A 20,180-nucleotide genomic window follows, 5' to 3' on the forward strand; every position below is an offset into this window, starting at 1 on the left:
TAAAGCAATGTAAGAGTGCTCATCAAGACATCTGTGTTTGTGTGTGTGTGTGTGTGTGTGTGTGTGTGTGTGTGTGTGTGTGTGTGTGTGTGTTGTGTGTGTGTGTGTGTGTGTGTGTGTGTGTGTGTGTGTGTGTGTGTTGTATAAATGCAATACATAATACAAATACAATATTCTAATATTATTTAAAAATATATATTTTATTTTTATTATTATATTTTACAAAATGTAATGTTGAATTTTAATGTTAAAAAATATTTAATTTTATTTCAATAATAAATACCTTTCAAGATTTAGGTAGTCATTGGAGATAAGTTATAGTACTCATCATCATCATCATCAGTCATCAGTCATAATAACATTATTATTGTCATGTTGTTGTTGTTGTTATTATTTATTAGGATTGTTAGATATTATTAGTATTAGTTGTGTATAAACCTTAATGATAAAATAAATAAATGTTATTATTATTATTTATTATTATTATTATTGTTGTTGTTGTTGTTGTTGTTGTTGTTGTTGTTTAGGCTTTACAAATAAAAAGCTATCTAAAAATGATATTTAATAGTATTAATTTTTAAATTGAATGTTTAACATTTATTTTTAAAAATTATTTTTTTTTAAATTTTATTTTATTTTAAATATCTGTCATTTTATTTCAGTAATAAATCACTTTCAAGATTAAGATAGTAATTTTAGGAGATAATAGTTATCATTATCATAATTAATAATCTAATTATTATTATAATTGCTACTGATGTTATTGTTATTATAAGATTTTGTAGAAATGTAATGAGAAAATAAAAATATAACTATTATTATGTATTATTATATTATGTAACTTTTTACAAATAATATGTCATCAACATTATATTTAATAATAATAATTTCATATTTATATTGAATGTTTTAAAAGTCATTTGTGATCCAAATATGTGTTTTAGGGCATATATATCCGAATCTAAAAGCACGTCTCACTGACATTTCTCCAGCTCTGGCTCTAAGCATAAGAAGAGATCCACTGGTTCCTCCATTAACACACGTTTGCCCAGAGTTATTCCACGGTGTGTGTGACAGAAGCAGTCTCAGCTCGTGTGTATTCAGCCTGGCCTGGTCGTTTCTGTGTAGTTCAGGTGCTTTTGGGAATGAGGCAGTTAGTAAAGGGCTTTACTCTTATACTGCACACTGTATAAAAGACTTGGTGTGAGCTTCTAATTTATTCAGCTACTAGTTGCCATTCTTTCATTCTCACATTAGTCTAACAATGTTTGTTCCAGCTAGGAACAAATTAAGAAGAAGATAGTTTTACTGGGAATCAGAGAACTGTTTGTCTGTGGTGTTTTTTGCTTTTCATCTTATGAGAGTTTTTCCTCGTCTCTTTCTCTCTCTCTCTCTTCCTCTCTCTCTCTCTCTCTCTCTCTCTCTCTCTCTCTTCTCTCTCTCTTCTCTTCTCTCTCTCTCTCTCTCTCTCTCTCTCTCTTCTCTCTCTCTCTCTCTCTCTCTCTCTCTCTCTTCTCTCTCTCTCTCTCTCTCTCTCTCTCTCTCTCTCTGGGAGCATGTACTTACAATATTTGACTGCAGGATAAGATCACTGTCTGCCAGACGGAATTGCCAAGTCTAGCATGAATCTGGCTATGGACTAATCACAAAGTTGAAAAGCAACAAAAGAAAGAAAGCAGCAACGGCAAATTAATTTAGCCTCAGCATGCCGCCACTGCACACAGGAGAGAGAGTAAGACTTTAGGGTTCGATAGGAGGAGAAATATGGGCAAGAGAGAGAAAAGGAGGGAGAGGGAGAGAGAATGGAAGATGTTGAAAAGGAGGCAGTGAGAGAGCGAGAGTTGCTCCCTTTGTGTCTGTTCAGCGTGAGACGGGGGCGAGGGCACCAGGGGGTCGTGCTTGGGTGTGTGTGTGTGTGTGTGTGTGTGTGTGTGTTATGAGAACCCTGCAGACACTGCCTAGTGGGGGTCTGAGACAAAGTTGAAAGAAGTGATTCCTGTGTGTTCAGAAAAATAGCACACTCTTCATTAATTATGTATTTCTCCCCATAGAAAGCCTGGCAAACTCACTTAGACACCCAGGCACTAAGCCGGCTTCCTGTAGTCATAAAGGAAAAGAGAAAAGAGGATCCCAACAACCGAATCAGACTGTGGAGAAAGTGACTTTGTAACATTTTAAAAGACAGGTCATCGCTGTAAATAAATCATATGTGCTGCACTTTCACAGTATTTTTTTTTAAACAATATTCTACAATATGTTACACTTAAATGAGAGCTGTATATCACATCAAAGTAAAAATTACAAAAATTTAATATCTTGACTTTTCTTTTCGATAGCACTGCGGCTACACTTTGTTTTATGTGCACTTATGGCTACTTATTATGGAAGCTTGTTTCCTCCACAGAATAAAATATTCAACACAATTGCAAGTTATAAAGTCTGAAAATTTTTTATATATATATATATATATATATATATATATATATATATATATATATATATATATATATATATATATATAGATATATAGATATCTATATATATATATATATATATATATAGATATATTACTTTTTTATTTTTTATTCTGTGGTGGAATTAATACAAAAAAATTATACAATAAGCTTCCATAACTTATAATCAAAGTACTAGGTAATATAAGGTAACTGGTTGATGAGGTTTAGGGTTCAGGGTTAGTACGCAGTTATTACCCAGTAATTACTATAATAAGTATATAATATGTATATGGGGAACAGGACGTGTTTGTTAACATCAACTAATGCGTTCGTAAAGCAACGTTAACTAACAATGACAAATAATTCTTACAGCATTTAATGTAAATTGATAAAATGTTAATGTTTGTTCACAAAAATGGTCACGTTTATATTTAATAATGTTAACAGATTATTTTTTAATATTTTTAATTTATTTTTTTGATTTAGTTTAATTTGTTCTGTTTTTATTATTTTATTTGTTTATGAATGAATGAATGAATTAAAAATATGATTTATTTATTTGCCACAGAAAATGACCTGTCCTGCACTGATTTCAGAAGATTTTTTGTTTTTTTTACAGTATAATGTTCAGAAAACAATATCATATCTGCAAGAAAAACCAAACAAAACCAAACAAAAATCTGGTTCACATGATTGAGTTGTGCCGATCCACCATGCAAAAGACGTTTTAAACCTCTGTGTACCAACTAGCTGGAAGAAAGAAAAAAAAGCTGAGAAGATGAATTCTGCCCGGAGAGGACGTGTCTCATCATATCCCTGACATATTAAAGCCATTTGCTTAGAGGTTATTAGAGGTTAGAGCTGGAAACTGTGTGTGATTGTGCTGCCCAGATATCTGAAATATGGGTTGACTGCTTTTCCCGTATCTCTAAGCTTCTTTTCATGCTGGAGTATGTGAGCCTTTTAGCAAAAGTATTGTTATGTAATCAGTGCGATTGAAATCAGCATCAGACCCACATTAATGGTTTGAATCAGATCTGGAGATCCTCACAGTGGGCCTGTACAGAGACAGACTGTTGTTCATCAGATCTGTCAGTGCTTCAGTCATACACTGATTAGGGATTACACAATGTTTTAGCCCGAGGGCCCTCAGGCTCACAACTTTCACAGCGCTTGAGCTGAAGTCCAATGTTTTGTGTGGGAAAAGCATTCGCAGGAACTATCAAAACATGATAAACATCCTGATGATACAAATGGGACTGACAGTTTTATAAGAAACCCAAAAATAAAAGCAAGAAATGTTGACGGAGAGATGAGAAGTGTTTGCTTAGTAATGCTAAATCTTTCAAATGTAGCCTATAATGTTCACATTTATTCAATATTAATTAGAAAAATATTAGTTTTAATATTAATAATTGTTATTGTTATCATTATTATTATTATTGTAAATATAAATGTACTAAGCATTATAGTATGTTATTAATATTAATAATTATAATTAATACATTAATATTTACTTATGTATTTTCATTATTATTGTTATTGATACAAATATTAATATTAACAACAATCATTACTAATAATTATTAAGAATGATCAATTGATATCCACAATAATAATAATAATAATTATTATTATTATAATTAATATTATTATTAATAGTATTTTATTATTATAGATTTTATGGTCTTGTTAAAATATAATATGAATAAAATGAGTACGACCATTATTATACTAGCAGGTAAAGTCTATAAAATAACTAATCAGACTGTAAACTCTGTCATGAAATATAAAGATTATCTCAGATAAGACAGATACACACACACACACACACACACACACACACACACACACACACACACACACACACACACACACACACACACACACACACACACACACACACACACTTCCATATATCTTTGAATTAGTATCAAAGGTGACTTTACTCGTACAGTTATTAAAGCAGCTTACAGTACGGGGCTCTGCAGCAACACTGATATGAGAGTATGCATTATTCATAAGCACTGAGCAAGTGTGTAAATTGCTTTGCCATGGGTGCATGTTGAAGCAGTTTATGGTATATATCTCTATGGCTAATGCTATAATACCCATATTGATTCCAACTGTTTTCAATTTTACACACACACACACACACACACAGACACACAGCGTCAGATTGCAGATCCTTGCCGTATCCTCCACAGAGCATATTACAATTTATCATCAGTGTTTATCGCACACTTCCCGCACTTTATAGCCCTTTGTGTTAACACACGTTAAATTGTGCCATTTGCTGTTGCAGTTTAACTCTTTCTTGTGGTGTGGCGCACAAGAAGTGTTTCGGCGATTATGTGTGTGTCCATTGGCCTGTCAGATAAGAGCCAGCCTGTCACGCCGTCCCTGGCCCATAAATACTGTTAAAATCTCCAGGTGTAATGTAACCGTAGCCTTTACATTAACTGTTTGATACTTCTAAATTAATTATAAGGAAAAAAACTGCAGCTCTAGTTGCCAGAGCTTTACCGTAAAAATAGGCCTATGAAAAAAGTGAAATAATGGTAGCAACAAACAGATTTATCACATATTTAATTGTAATTTACAGTAAAATACGTAACGTACCTTTCAGTTAATGTAAACCATTCAGAAATTACCATTCAGTTTGTGGTCAAACAAAACTGCATGCATTTTGTGGAAGAACATTGTTTGGGTTGGGTCAGGTATTACAAGGAGAGGGTGAAATATGAGGACATTACCCATGTCCCCACTTTTCAAAAGGCTTATAAATGCAGTAAAAATGCAGAATGTCTCCTGTGATGGGTAGGTTTAGGGGTAGTGTAGGGGGAGAGAAAATACGGTTTGTACAGTATAAAAAACATTACACCATGTGGAATGTCCCCACATTTCACAAAAACAAACGTGTATGTGTGTGTATGTGCTCACACTTGTGACTCTTGAGCTCCGCCCACTTCACGCCGCCACGAGCTCGGCTGTTCGGTGTAGTAATTGGTGTCTGTCTTTTATAAATATGATCACACTAAAGACACTTCGGAGACGAAGGATGCATAGGTACTCAAGATTAACACAAGACTGGCAGAAACTGTGTTTGTCATGTACCCATTAACAACATGCAATGTAACAAACCCATAATGATAAGAAGAAACGGTTATTTCATTTTAAAACCCTCAAATGTGACCATCAGAATTTTCAAGGCCCGTCCAGACCATTAACAATAACTTGAAAATGCTAAAGTTGTAAAACTCGCAATCGATATTAAATCAATTCTGATGATTTTTAGGATGTTGGGGGTTTCTGAAAATCATTCAGCATGTATCTCATGTTGAAATGCTGTACGATCATGGTCAGATAGTCAACCTGTGGCCGTGTCCTCTGTGGCAGCATCCGAGCACATGGACCCCTGTCCCACACCCCTCCTCCTGGCAGGCCTGCCTCTCTGACGCCTGTCCTTGAGGATAACCCGGCAAGGACGCCGTTACCCACTGTTTCATGTCTAATTGGCAGCCCCTATACCCAGACACAAGGTGAAACTGCAGCGTGTGCATGCTTTGATTTAAGAGAGGACCGAGGTTTTCGTTTGTCATTGATTCTGTCCTTTGAGACGAGCGGAGGGAAGGCAGGGCCAAACTGTGTGGGTGGCTGATTTCTCAGTGTCTTGTTCGTTGTGGACGTCTCAGCATGTTTGGACTTTTGCAGGCTTGCTGAGGTGACGCTCACGGGTGTTATTTCTGGATTCCACAGAATGCTTGATGCGTATCTGTTCTTAACCCCCCCGAGAGACACTTGTCAAAATGTCAAGAGAAAAAAAAAACACTATATTTGAGGTTGTGCTATTTTAATCTATTTTATTTGACATCTTTCTGTGCCTTTACTTTATATCACGTCTGCAGGTGCGGCACAGATTTGACTGAATCCGGAGGCATTTCTAGGATTTCAGTCTTTAAGGGATTGAGGATGTGTTGATGGAGCTCAGATGAATATGTCTTGCTTTAAAGGGTTAGTTCATCCAAAAATTAAATGTATGTCATTAACTCCTCACCCTAATGTCGTTCCTCACCCGTAAGACCTCCGTTCATCTTCAGAACACAGTTTAAGATGTTTTATATTTAGTCCGAGAGATTCTGTCTCTCCATTGAAAACTTATGCACAGTATACTGTCGCTTTCCAGAAAATCATCAAGTAGTCCATATGTGACATCAATTAGTTAGTTAGAATCTCTTGAAGCATCTAAAAAAAAAATTGGTCCAAAAATTCATCATTGAATTTCAGCATATTCAGCATTGTCTTCTCTTCCGGGTTTGTTTTCAAACTTCAAATAAAGATTTGAATGGTTATTAATCAGCATCGCCAATGCTGATCGCCAGTGTCACGTGATTTCAGCAGTTTGACACGCGATCCGAATAATGAATCGATGCGCTGATTCATAACCGTTCGAATCTTTGTTTGAGGATTTTCAATGGAGAGGCAGAATATCTCGGACTAAATATAAAATATCTTAAACTGTGTTCTGAAGATGAACAGCGATCTTACGGGTGTGGAACGACATAGTGTAACAGAAAGTGTAAAAGGTGACAACTTTTTAAAATTAATATATTAACGGACCACTTTATATTAGGTGTCTATACCTACTGTGTACTAACAGTAAATTAATAATTTGATACAATGCACTTTTTGATTATATGTTTTAATATTGTACTTACATTTAAAAAAATACCTGCATGTAATTACATCTGTAATTAATTTCTGCAGTTACATTAATAATTACGCTGTTGACACTTCCTTTACACTAAACTCTACCTTTAAACTGACCCACACCGCCACACCTGACCTTAACCTTACCTTTAAACTGACCCACACCGCCACACCTGACCCTAACCTTACCTTTAAACTGACCCACACCGCCACACCTGACCCTAACCTTACCTTTAAACTGACCCCATACCGCTACACCTGACCCTAACCTTACCTTTAAACTGACCCACTCCACCACACCTGACCCTTACCTTACCTTTAAACTGACCCACACCGCCACACCTGACCCTAACCTTACCTTTAAACTGACCCACACCGCCACACCTGACCCTAACCTTACCTTTAAACTGACCCACACCGCCACACCTGACCCTAACCTTACCTTTAAACTGACCCACAGCGCCACACTTGACCCTAACCTTACCTTTAAACTGACCCACACCGCCACACCTGACCCTAACCTTACCTTTAAACTGACCCATACCGCCACACCTGACCCTAACCTTACCTTTAAACTGACCCACAGCGCCACACCTGACCCTAACCTTACCTTTAAACTGACCCACAGCGCCACACCTGACCCTAACCTTACCTTTAAACTGACCCACACCGCCACACCTGACCCTAACCTTACCTTTAAACTGACCCACACCGCCACACCTGACCCTAACCTTACCTTTAAACTGACCCACACCGCCACACCTGACCCTAACCTTACCCTTAAACTGACCCATACCGCCACACCTGACCCTAACCTTACCTTTAAACTGACCCCATACCGCTACACCTGACCCTAACCTTACCTTTAAACTGACCCACTCCACCACACCTGACCCTTACCTTACCTTTAAACTGACCCACACCGCCACACCTGACCCTAACCTTACCTTTAAACTGACCCACACCGCCACACCTGACCCTAACCTTACCTTTAAACTGACCCACACCGCCACACCTGACCCTAACCTTACCTTTAAACTGACCCACACCACCACACCTGACCCTAACCTTACCTTTAAACTGACCCACAGCGCCACACCTGACCCTAACCTTACCTTTAAACTGACCCATACCGCCACACCTGTCCCTAACCTTACCTTTAAACTGACCCACACCGCCACACCTGACCCTAACCTTACCTTTAAACTGACCCACAGCGCCACACCTGACCCTAACCTTACCTTTAAACTGACCCACACCGCCACACCTGACCCTAACCTTACCTTTAAACTGACCCACAGCGCCACACCTGTCCCTAACCTTACCTTTAAACTGACCCACAGCGCCACACCTGACCCTAACCTTACCTTTAAACTGACCCACACCACCACACCTGACCCTAACCTTACCTTTAAACTGACCCACACCGCCACACCTGACCCTAACCTTACCTTTAAACTGACCCACACCGCCACACCTGACCCTAACCTTACCTTTAAACTGACCCACAGCGCCACACCTGACCCTAACCTTACCTTTAAACTGACCCACACCACCACACCTGACCCTAACTCTACCTTTAAACTGACCCACACCGCCACACCTGACCCTAACCTTACCTTTAAACTGACCCACACCGCCACACCTGACCCTAACCTTACCTTTAAACTGACCCACACCACCACACCTGACCCTAACTTTACCTTTAAACTGACCCACACCGCCACACCTGACCCTAACCTTACCTTTAAACTGACCCACACCGCCACACCTGACCCTAACCTTACCTTTAAACTGACCCATACCGCCACACCTGACCCTAACCTTACCTTTAAACTGACCCACACCGCCACACCTGACCCTAACCTTACCTTTAAACTGACCCACACCGCCACACCTGACCCTAACCTTACCTTTAAACTGACCCATACCGCCACACCTGACCCTAACCTTACCTTTAAACTGACCCACACCGCCACACCTGACCCTAACCTTACCTTTAAACTGACCCCATACCGCCACACCTGACACTAACCTTACCTTTAAACTGACCCACACCGCCACACCTGACCCTAACCTTACCTTTAAACTGACCCATACCGCCACACCTGACCCTAACCTTACCTTTAAACTGACCCATACCGCCACACCTGACCCTAACTTTACCTTTAAACTGACCCACACCGCCACACCTGACCCTAACTTTACCTTTAAACTGACCCATACCGCCACACCTGTCCCTAACCTTACCTTTAAACTGACCCATACCGCCACACCTGTCCCTAACTTTACCTTTAAACTGACCCATACCGCCACACCTGACCCTAACCTTACCTTTAAACTGACCCACCGCCACACCTGTCCCTAACTTTACCTTTAAACTGACCCACACCGCCACACCTGACCCTAACTTTACCTTTAAACTGACCCATACCGCCACACCTGACCCTAACCTTACCTTTAAACTGACCCACCGCCACACCTGACCCTAACCTTACCTTTAAACTGACCCACACCACCACACCTGACCCTAACCTTACCTTTAAACTGACCCATACCGCCACACCTGACCCTAACCTTACCTTTAAACTGACCCACACCACCACACCTGACCCTAACCTTACCTTTAAACTGACCCACACCGCCACACCTGACCCTAACCTTACCTTTAAACTGACCCACACCACCACACCTGACCCTAACCTTACCTTTAAACTGACCCACACCGCCACACCTGACCCTAACCTTACCTTTAAACTGACCCACACCGCCACACCTGACCCTAACCTTACCTTTAAACTGACACACACCACCACACCTGACCCTAACCTTACCTTTAAACTGACCCACACCGCCACACCTGACCCTAACTCTACCCTTAAACTGACCCATACCGCCACACCTGACCCTAACTTTACCTTTAAACTGACCCATACCACCACACCTGACCCCTAACTTTACCTTTAAACTGACCCACACCACCACACCTGACCCCTAACTTTACCCGTATCCCACCTCAATATCAGCAAAAGTGTTTTACAATACAATATGAACACAATAAGTACACTGTACTTATTTTTTAATGTAAGTATAGTAGTTAAAGCCACCTAATATAAAGTGGGACCATTATTTTTTTAATGTCACTTAATCTTTTTAAGGATGCATATCTGTATATTATATAATGGGGTCCCTTGCAGGTGCATCATTATATTTGAGGATGTGTGTGGTTGCAAAAAGTTGGAAAACCCCTTCCCTATAGAGAACCTAAAGGGCTCAGGAAAACAACTGTTCTCAAGTGTAATGAATTAATTTCAAGCAATACTACGATTGTTCTGTCATTAAAATAATTCGTCTTTGTGCCCATATTGTTTCAGATCTAAGTGTTGATGTGTTTATTGGTAAAAGCTGCAGAGGGATGACAGAGTGAGCTGCCACAGAGGAATCTGCAGAGGTCAAAGTCTGTCTGCGATCCAGGGGCCGTTTCTGCTGACTCCTGCTTTTCAATGGTGCTACTTACAGGCTCCTCAGACGGCAGAAAACACAGAGAGGGGGGAGGCGCCTTTCATTAACTCTCTATTCATATTGAATTTATTAATCTCATGCTGTTTCTGCGGCTTAACTAAAAGAAGCCGAGATACCGCCGCTTTTCACCCATCTGCTGGCGGAGAGAGGGGAAAGGATTGGTACAAGAGGAAAAAGAGAGGGAGAGAGATGAACGGAGCGACATGATTTCGAACAGTGCTGAAACGGCAATAGACTGCAGAGAGAGGGAAAGTGTGTCACATTATTAAGCGGCAGGGATGTTCAGTTGGAGCTGTGTGTCGCCGGGAGAGGCAGAACACCCCTCCCCGCATCAGGTGCACAACAAAAGCATCCGTCATGTCTGCATGTGTGTGTACAGGGGAATGTTCCTGCTAATCTCCTGTGTGTTCAGCAGTGCTTTCCAGTCTTGCTCAACTGTGTATAATGGCCGTATCACACAAGCAATCCTGGCTCCTAGTGCTAAGTAATTGGCCCACTTTTTAATTTTTTTATTCAGACTTTCTGCAATGATGGAGAGTCAATTCTGATAAATTCTGAAGAACATGGTAAAATGTGTCAAAAAGAGCTGAGATACATACAGTACACTGTGAGAAACTCCCAGCATGCTTCGCATATGGCTAAATCAAGAGAGAGTAAATTTAGTTATTTTATGTATTTTTGAGCAATATGAGAAAAGGCTTGACACAGTAAACCCGTATAAGTAGGCAAAACTCCAACAAATTGAGGCAATATTAAAGGATGTAACGTTTGGCTCTCTAGCGGACTGTTTGAAGGGAAGGACATTATTTTGGTTGTGCTTTGGCTCTGCATGAGTGCGGATTAATTTATACTGCTCATAAAACATTCAAAACAAGGCTTAAGATATTCAATTAAATGGAAAGGATCTCAACTTGACTGCCTGAAGACGTTACTATATCCATTAACAGATACCATACTTCCTTGAAAATGAATTCCAGCACAGAACAACCATAATGAAATGACCCTTCACAAAATGCTTTACAGTGAAGGGAACTACACATGGCAGTTTAACTGTTCAATAAAATTCACCTGTTGAGTAATAAAAACGCAATCTCAGTGTCACTTTTCTTACATTTCAAATTCCTCCATTTTCATAGCCCAAGAGCTCTAAATCATTCGTTCATTCATTGTATTATAAAGCACTTTACAACTGCACCTGCAGAACAAAGTGCTGTACAATCAAGAGACACATCATTAAAACAACACACATCCTATTGAGATAAGAAGAAAAAAATCACCCACACTGATTCTCATCAACATAAAAATTATTTTAAAAGAACAGCATTTATTTGAAACTGAAATATTTAGTCAATATTAGTTTTACTGTCAAATAGATTTTCAATGTATATATATATATATATATATATATATATATATATATATATATATATATATATATATATATATATATATATAGTGTGTGTGTGTGTGTGTGTGTGTGTGTGTGTGTGTGTGTGTGTGTGTGTGTGTGTGTGTGTGTGTGTGTGTGTGTGTGTGTGTTTGTGTGTGTGTGTGAGTTGCAATCTAACAAACATTCCATGTCATAAATATTTATAGAATACAGCATGACAGATTCATCACTGAATGGAATAATTTTGCATGTGATGGCTCACACGATGAAAGAATAATTATAAGTTGTGAAGAGTTTGACAGTTTCACTGAAAATCAACTCAGTGTGCATTTAATCATTGTGCAAACTGTACTAACTCTTTTGCACACGTGTGCCAATGCAAATGCAATTTGCTTAAATCAATAAGAAACTCAAATCTGATGTTAGAAACGAATTGTTCAGAGATATGAATTTTATATGAAAAGTTTCATTGGAGAATTGAGCCAAGGCTTTTGAGAAAAACTGTAATCTACAGTACAAGAGTTTAAGGTGTGTACTATTCAAGGTGTAAGAAACATGGGTTTCTTTTTATATCTTCTAAAGATTTTGAGTTTTCTTTATTGTATTGTTGTTAATAAACAAACAGGGCTGCAGAAAATTTTGATGGTGTTCCGACTGATTGTGAATAGCATTCACTCCTGCATGTGTGAGTAACTGAGATATATTGAGAATATAAAGGAGAAGCTATATGTTTTTCCCCCCCTAGAGCAACAAAGGAGACGGCTTTCCCAGAGTTCAGCTGAAAAGGTATTGAGCTTGTCAACTGACACAATCTTACACGGTTCAGGGAAGGTTTATGGTTGGAGGCAGCCTCCGCCTGTGGTCAGCAGGTCCTCTCTGCAAACAGAAGCAGTACTGGGCATTTTCAGAGATGAGAGGGGCAGAGATGCTTGTTCAATCCTTCAGTGTTTCTAAACAAGGACATCCAGCGGAGAACTCAGCCAGGGCCACAATTACCCCCTAAATGACCCATTCAGTGGTTTGGAGCTCTTACCAAAATAACCATGAACCCTCACTGTGTACTCTGGTTCAGCTTGAAGAGCTAACAGGGTATTAGGCTGATTGCAGTGGTGGACGAGCAGAGAGGTCCTCACACACTCCTCGTGTTCAGGGTGTCTCTGGCCGATCCGCACACCTGATGATGGGAGACAGCGCAGCTGACATCTGGAACCAAAATCAAGCACCTACATGAGCTAAACATTTTGCTGACTCATTTGACCAAATTAAATGAATTTTGAATAACATTAAGAATAGAAACAAGAATCATTTAAAGTGATTCTTTGCACATGTGTTAGCCCACTAGCTAAAAGTTTGGAATCATTTAGAATTTTTAATGTATTTATATGATAGATAGATAGATAGACAGACAGACAGACAGACAGACAGACAGACAGACAGACAGACAGACAGACAGAAAGACAGACAGACAGACAGACAGAAAGACAGACAGACAGACAGATATATATAGATAGATAGATAGATAGATAGACAGACAGACAGACAGACAGACAGATAGATAGATAGATAGATAGATAGATAGATAGATAGATAGATAGATAGATAGATAGATAGATAGATAGATAGATAGATAGATAGATAGATAGATAGACAGACCGATCAATTGATCAAAAGATAGATTAAAATAAATGATGTTCTGTACATTAAAGACTAATAATTTAGTCCCAATAATAATTAATAATAATTGAGCATATTAGAATGATTTTTGAAGGATCATGTGACACTGAAGACTGGAGAAATGGTGCTGAAATTTTAGCTTTTAATATTTATCAATATTACAATTTTAACTGTATGTCTGTGCAAATAAAGGTTGGTGAGATTAAGATACTTCTTTCAGAAAAAAATAAATAAATCGTATTTATTCCAAACTTATGTTATGTAGTTCGATACTAAATGTTGTTCAGTTTTGGTAGTGTGTTGGGTCGCCACTTGATGTCCATATGTGTGTGTGTTTGTGAATGCATGTCTGCATATATTCATGTGTACTGAAAGAAGCAGTCAGACTGCTTCTGTATTTACACGAATTACCCTTTTGAACCTCTGAATCCCTCCTTGACTCCACTTTTGCTGAACGGAGCAGGAAGGATATCACCACTTAGCCTGTGTAAACAGCAGGTCTGCCGTTGAACTGTGGCCCTGCAACTACTATTGACACACATTCCACTGACCACCGATGAGTCCTGTGTCTGCTAGCGGCGTGTCTTATGTACCGTGTGACAATGTGTGAAAGTGTGCCCGCGCCGCGCGCGTGTGTGTGTGTGGAGATCAGACAAACTTTAAAAGGAGCCTGTCAGGAAGGTGTAGTATCAGCTTTGCAGGATTAACTGCAGCTGCTGGAACCTTTCAGAATTCATTTGTTTTTTATGTTGGTGTTTTTTTTTTAAACAATTTTTTTATTAAGTAATAACAAAGATGCTAATATCCGAAATCCTTGTCCTTGTGGGGACATTTTTAGGTCCCCATGATGAAAACATCTTATAAATCATAAAGAAGGAGTATTTTTAAGAAAGTAAAAATACAGAATGTTTCCTGTGATGGTTAGTTTTAGGGGCAGTGTAGAGGGATAGAAAATACGGTTTGTACAGTATAAAAACCGTTACACTTATGGAAAGTCCCCATAAAACATGGAAACACTATGTGTGTGTGAGTGAGTGTGTGTGTGTGTGTGTGTGTGTGTGTGTGTGTGTGTGTGTGTGTGTGTGTGTGTGTGTGTGTGTGTGAGAGAGAGAGATGTGCATGCCACCCTTTGACAGATCTATTGTGTGTGTATGTGTAGGCTTGACCTTGTAAATCAATGCAGCCATCAATCCACCTTGTTCTCTTTGGATCCGCCACTCCCCTTCACATCAAAAGCCTTCATCATTTTACTTCTGACAAATATGCATTATCTAAAGTAAAAGAGCTTAATCTAGTAGACGTATCATTTGAATATTTGTACAAATCTATAGACCAAAAGTAAATCACTGTGAAGTACCGATGTGGCTAATAGGTTTGTGTGCTCATCAATGAAGTTTTCATTTTCTAATGCACTTCAGCCAGACAAGCCCCACTAGCATTAGCAAAGCAGCTCATGATGCTGGCATCTGATTATTACAAATACATCTCACTTAAACTCTTGAGTGAAAGTAATCTCATTCGGCCAGCTGCGTGTCGAACTACGCCTAACACTCCGCTGTGTATTATATTTCTTTTTGATAGTCCTCTTCACACACAAAGCATTGCCTTTTGTCGTGGAACCACATAAAAATGCAAGCACACATTCAGGGAGACGCTTGAGTCCCTCACTAACTGACTGCAATGGCTTTAACCTATTCTTGATTCTTGAGTTTCCCATAATTACCTTTCTTATTGATAAGTTGTCAACTATAAATAAAAGTGAAAACTTTTTGAATATGAACATGGCTGGTGTAAATGTATATTTCCATATGTTAAATATATTTTTTTATTTAATAATATTTGTATTATTATTATTATTATTACCGCTGATCTGTATTACATTAGTGCTGTCCAATGATTAATCGCATCCAAAATAAAACTTTGTGTTCACATAATAATAATGTGTGTACTGTGGATAATTATTACATGTATATAAATACACACGCATACATGTATATATATTTATAACATTTTTATTTATATATAAAATATTTATTTATTTACAATATAAATTAGATATATTCTTATGTGTGTGTATTCAAATATACATAATAATTATACACAGTACACACATGTATTATGTAAACACAAAGTTTAATTAAATGATTAATCGTGATTAATTGTTTGACAGCACTATCATAAATGTATATAAATCAACATATATCCCAGAGCCCTAATTAGAGAAGTAACTGACTGATTTATGTTCTAAAAGCATTATTATGAAAAAAGTTATCCTACATAAAAAGGAAATATGCATATATTTATGGTTTATAATTTTTTATAGTTTTTTTTTTATTTTCTATTTTTGTGACCAGGAATAAAACATTTTTTTTAATTAATAATAATAATAATAATAATAATAATAATAATAATAATAATAATAATAATAATAATAATAATATGCAATTTACTTTTTTTAGTTTAATATGTTGATTTATTGCTCAAGAATTTTTTTTAACACCAGTGTTTAGATGCAGTTGTGCTGCTTAATATTTTGTGGAAACCATGTTAAATATATTTTTTGGATTCTTAGATGAAAAAACTGCTTTTATGTAATATATATATATTTTTTGTAACAAATGTTTTATTGTCATGTATCCTTGCGGAATAAAAATATAATTTTGTAATAAAAAAAAAGTACCCTATAATCTTTTTTTTTTTTTTTTGTGGTAACACTTTACAGTTGTATTAGTTAACATTAGTTAATGCATTAGTTAACACAAATTAAACATGAACAGCACTGCTGTTCAGAATTAGTTAAATCTTTGTTAACGTTAGTTAATAAAAATCCAGCTGTTCACAGTTTGTTCATGTTAGTTCACGGTGCATTAACTAATGTAACTATAAAGATTTGATCAAGATGCATCAGTTAATGTTGAAATTAACATTAACACAGATAAATAAATGCTATAAATAAATATAAGTGCAGACAATTATTAGTTCATGTTAACTGATGAACCTTATTGTAAAGTGTTACCTTTTTTTAATATGTGATTTAGCTACTTCATTGGGCTGTCTAAGGAGTAAAACAAGTGGGGATGATCGGTAAATGGCCACTAGGTGGCGCAGGGTGAAAGCCTGCCAGTTGTAATTGCATCTTCCTCAGTGACTCCCCTAGCGGCGGCTTCCGTCACTTACAGTGTTGTTACGCCCCTCATGACTGCCGAGCAGCCAATGGGCTCCGGGAGGCAGAGTTCTCCCTGTGGCCGCCATTAGAGAAAGGAATCCATGAATTCAAATGGAAACCAGCAGGAACACAGACCTTATACGCTTTTAAATTACAATGAGCCATTTAATGTAGTTTCTCGTCACCTTTCGACGCTTTTAACGCGGAATGTTTTTCGTTTTTAAAGCGCTTTCGGTGGGGATGGAGGCGTAAGACAGCCGTTTTTAAGCTAAAACCGTTTTTAAGCCAAGGGGGAGGGGGGGAGAGTTGCCTCTTTTTGCTCTCCCTTTTCTTTTTCTATTTTAATAACACATTCCTCCTCTATTTTTACATGTAATCTATTCCCCCACAGCCTCGTCGACGGTTAAGGCCGTTATTTTTTTTTTGGTTCTAATTCGGGCTGAACGCGGGAGGCGCGAGCGATCGAATGGGGCTGTTGAATTCCATTCCCCCACCGATTGTTTAAAAATAATTCCGTTCACATTCGACTCGAATTCGGAGAAACGTTCTTTTTCTTTTTCCATGGAAAGCCCGCTGATGGGATGTTCGAGCGCGCAGTGAAAGGATGAGTTCTTGTTTCGTACCGAACGGGGCCAGCTTGGAGGACTGCCATTCCAATCTATTCTATCTGGTAAGAGATTTAAAAACTAAAAGGAAAAAGCAGCCATTTTTAGCCGCCTAGCATGCTAACGTCAGCCCCAGTGAAGAGCGAGCGAGAGCAGGACTAGGGCCCTGTGTTATGTGTGTGATTCAGACACACACTGCTTGTTTATTTGCTTGTTTGTAAGCGTTCTTACGAGATTACATGTTTGTAGTATTTTGCTCCAGATGGCTTAACGCAAAGCGACGGTGTGTGTTTTGATTTGACGTGTTCGTGAATTGCACGCAGGGAAGAGAGTTGGCAGAATGAAAGTTGAAGTTTTATTTTAACAGCACTTGGTTTGCAAGTATAAATGACTCTGCTAGTTTTTATTTGTATTTATATGTATTTTGTGTAAAACAAAGCCTTTTAGACTTCAGTTCAAACTCCACGCTCGGCGGTGTTTACATGAATGTTTACACGCTACTCCACAGGCTTACTTTGGGTCATTCCACGAAAATGTGCCTTTAGTGTCTCTCACGTGTTTAAGCAATGCTTTTAATAATAAAATATTGACACCAGGCGTTTGAAGCATTTTTCCAAACACGTAAATATATATTCAGCAACTTTTTTTTTATCTCTAAGGTCTGTGTTTACAATCCAAGATACGCATTATTTATTCTAATCTAGTGTTTTATCACTAGTATTGTGCATTTCCCCCCCCCCCCTATAATAAAAAAGATGGACATTACATACTTTTTCATCAAAATATTGTCCTAAATATGATGTCCAAGCTAAGGTGTCAACTATTTCCATCACAACTTGTTAACATGATGTGCAGTTACTTTCATAATTCAAATGACTGTCATAATGATGACATACTTTATCAGTAGACTATTAAAAAACTGATTATTGAAAACATTAATTTCTCATTTTGCAGTGTCATGACCTTCAGTGGCTAAAATGATCTGTAAAACTAAATTCCAACATAATTAAAGATAATTCTTAGATATTTATTAATAATCAATTTATAGGATGAAAAACCTTTAAAAATCAGAATATAAAAGTCAGCTTTTTCAAAGAATGGCCCTTTTTCCTGCTAGTTTTGACAGATTTAGTGTGTTTGCAATACTCCCGTGAGCCATGCACCATTGTTTGGCTCAAAATAACAAATGCTGGGTTTGGGGTTTACCTCATGTCTGCAATAAGAGACATGGGGTTTGAAATAGATGGGGTATTCCTGGAGCCTGCAGGGTTGTTTATGGCACTTTCTGCTCCCTAAACACACGTGCACGCACTTGTACACACACACTGGCACCCCATTGACTTCTAATGTTGTCAGATTAAGTTAATTATAATTAATATGGACCAGCCCTGCCCTTTTTTAGATTTGAAAACAGACATGCAGCTTTTTCATCGCTGAGGAGGTTTTGCTATATTTGACATTTTCAGAAATGTGTCCCAGCAAAACAAGTACACAGACGCACTCTCACGAACAGTGTCAAGGCCTTGTGGTGAATTATATAACTTCAGCTTATCCAGTTTAATGCCTGCTCTGTTTTATTACTGCCACAGCACAATCTCTGATATTGTCTGAAGATGGATGGCTCCACTGAGAGCTTGTTTGCACACTTTGTTTGAATGTATTGCTTGATGATTTGAATATGAATAGTTGCAGTTTTCCAGAAACTCGCTTGTGCTCTCAGTCTCGGAAGAGGTTTTTTGTGTTGTGTAGTTACAGGTGTGCTTTTTTTTTCTTTCCTCGTCACGTTTTCCCCCAATGTCAATTACATTTGTTTTATGCAAGTGTGAAATTTTCAGATAAAAAAGCGTCCCCATATGATCACACAGTACAGCCCATCTGCATATTTCTCTGTACATGTAAGCTGTTAAAGTGTTTGACCCCGTTTTGTTTTGCTCGGTGTAATTTTAGCACACGACTGTAAGGCTCAACTCATGGGAAACTGTCTCACCTCGCCACACACATTTACTGCCTCATAACATACACACACAGTCACACACTCACACCCACATCTTTTTTAGTTGTAGTGCGTAATATTAGCTACGCAAGTGGGGTAAATATGATTTTAAGGAACTTTAATAAGAACTTTTATCAGCTAATGTGGAATATATGTTTTTATTACATGCTTATTCACTTTATTTGTCTAGTGTTGTAATAAAAGCTGGCCAGAGATGAACGTAAATGTTGTCTGATGCACATTTTCTTGCAACACGTTGCAGGTTAACTTGTGGCTTCCTGAGATTGACATTTCACTTTTTGTTACACTAGTTGGGTCTTGTGAAAATCTCTTGAAGATGAAATCTTTCAGTTAAATGGATTTAAAACAGTCACAGGTTTTATCTGGAGTGCATGTGAAGCTATTTTCCTGTCATTGGACGAATCTCCAGGGGTTATTGGTCTTTGGGCGGCGATTGACTTTTTTTGAGTGGCTGGAGCAATGCGAGACAGACGCTATTGATAAGTGTCTCCCGGGAGTGAGAGCAACAGAGAAAGCCTCCGGTATTTTTGGGCCGTTAGATGGAGTGCGTCTCAAGAAGGCTGTTGGTGTCCCTTCACCTGTAGCTCAGCTGTTTGCTTTGATTCTCAGCAGAAGCGTCTGCTGTCGTTCCCGGCAGCGCTCA

The 20,180-nt window shown here is 38.1% G+C and overlaps 1 protein-coding gene across 1 annotated transcript in view; it reads left to right on the forward strand.

Moving 5' to 3' along the window:
• The first annotated feature begins 16,986 nt into the window (after positions 1–16,986).
• med13a (mediator complex subunit 13a) overlaps positions 16,987–20,180 on the forward strand; it is a 92,213-nt gene continuing 89,019 nt past the window's right edge. Inside the window, exon 1 of the mRNA XM_067433945.1 lies at positions 16,987–17,588. Within this exon, the coding sequence (XP_067290046.1) occupies positions 17,523–17,588 (66 nt within the window). The 5' untranslated portion in view covers positions 16,987–17,522. The remainder of the gene's footprint in view (positions 17,589–20,180) is intronic.

Source organism: Pseudorasbora parva, chromosome 23 (genome assembly GCF_024679245.1).
Source record: "Pseudorasbora parva isolate DD20220531a chromosome 23, ASM2467924v1, whole genome shotgun sequence".
NCBI classification, from domain to species: domain Eukaryota; kingdom Metazoa; phylum Chordata; class Actinopteri; order Cypriniformes; family Gobionidae; genus Pseudorasbora; species Pseudorasbora parva.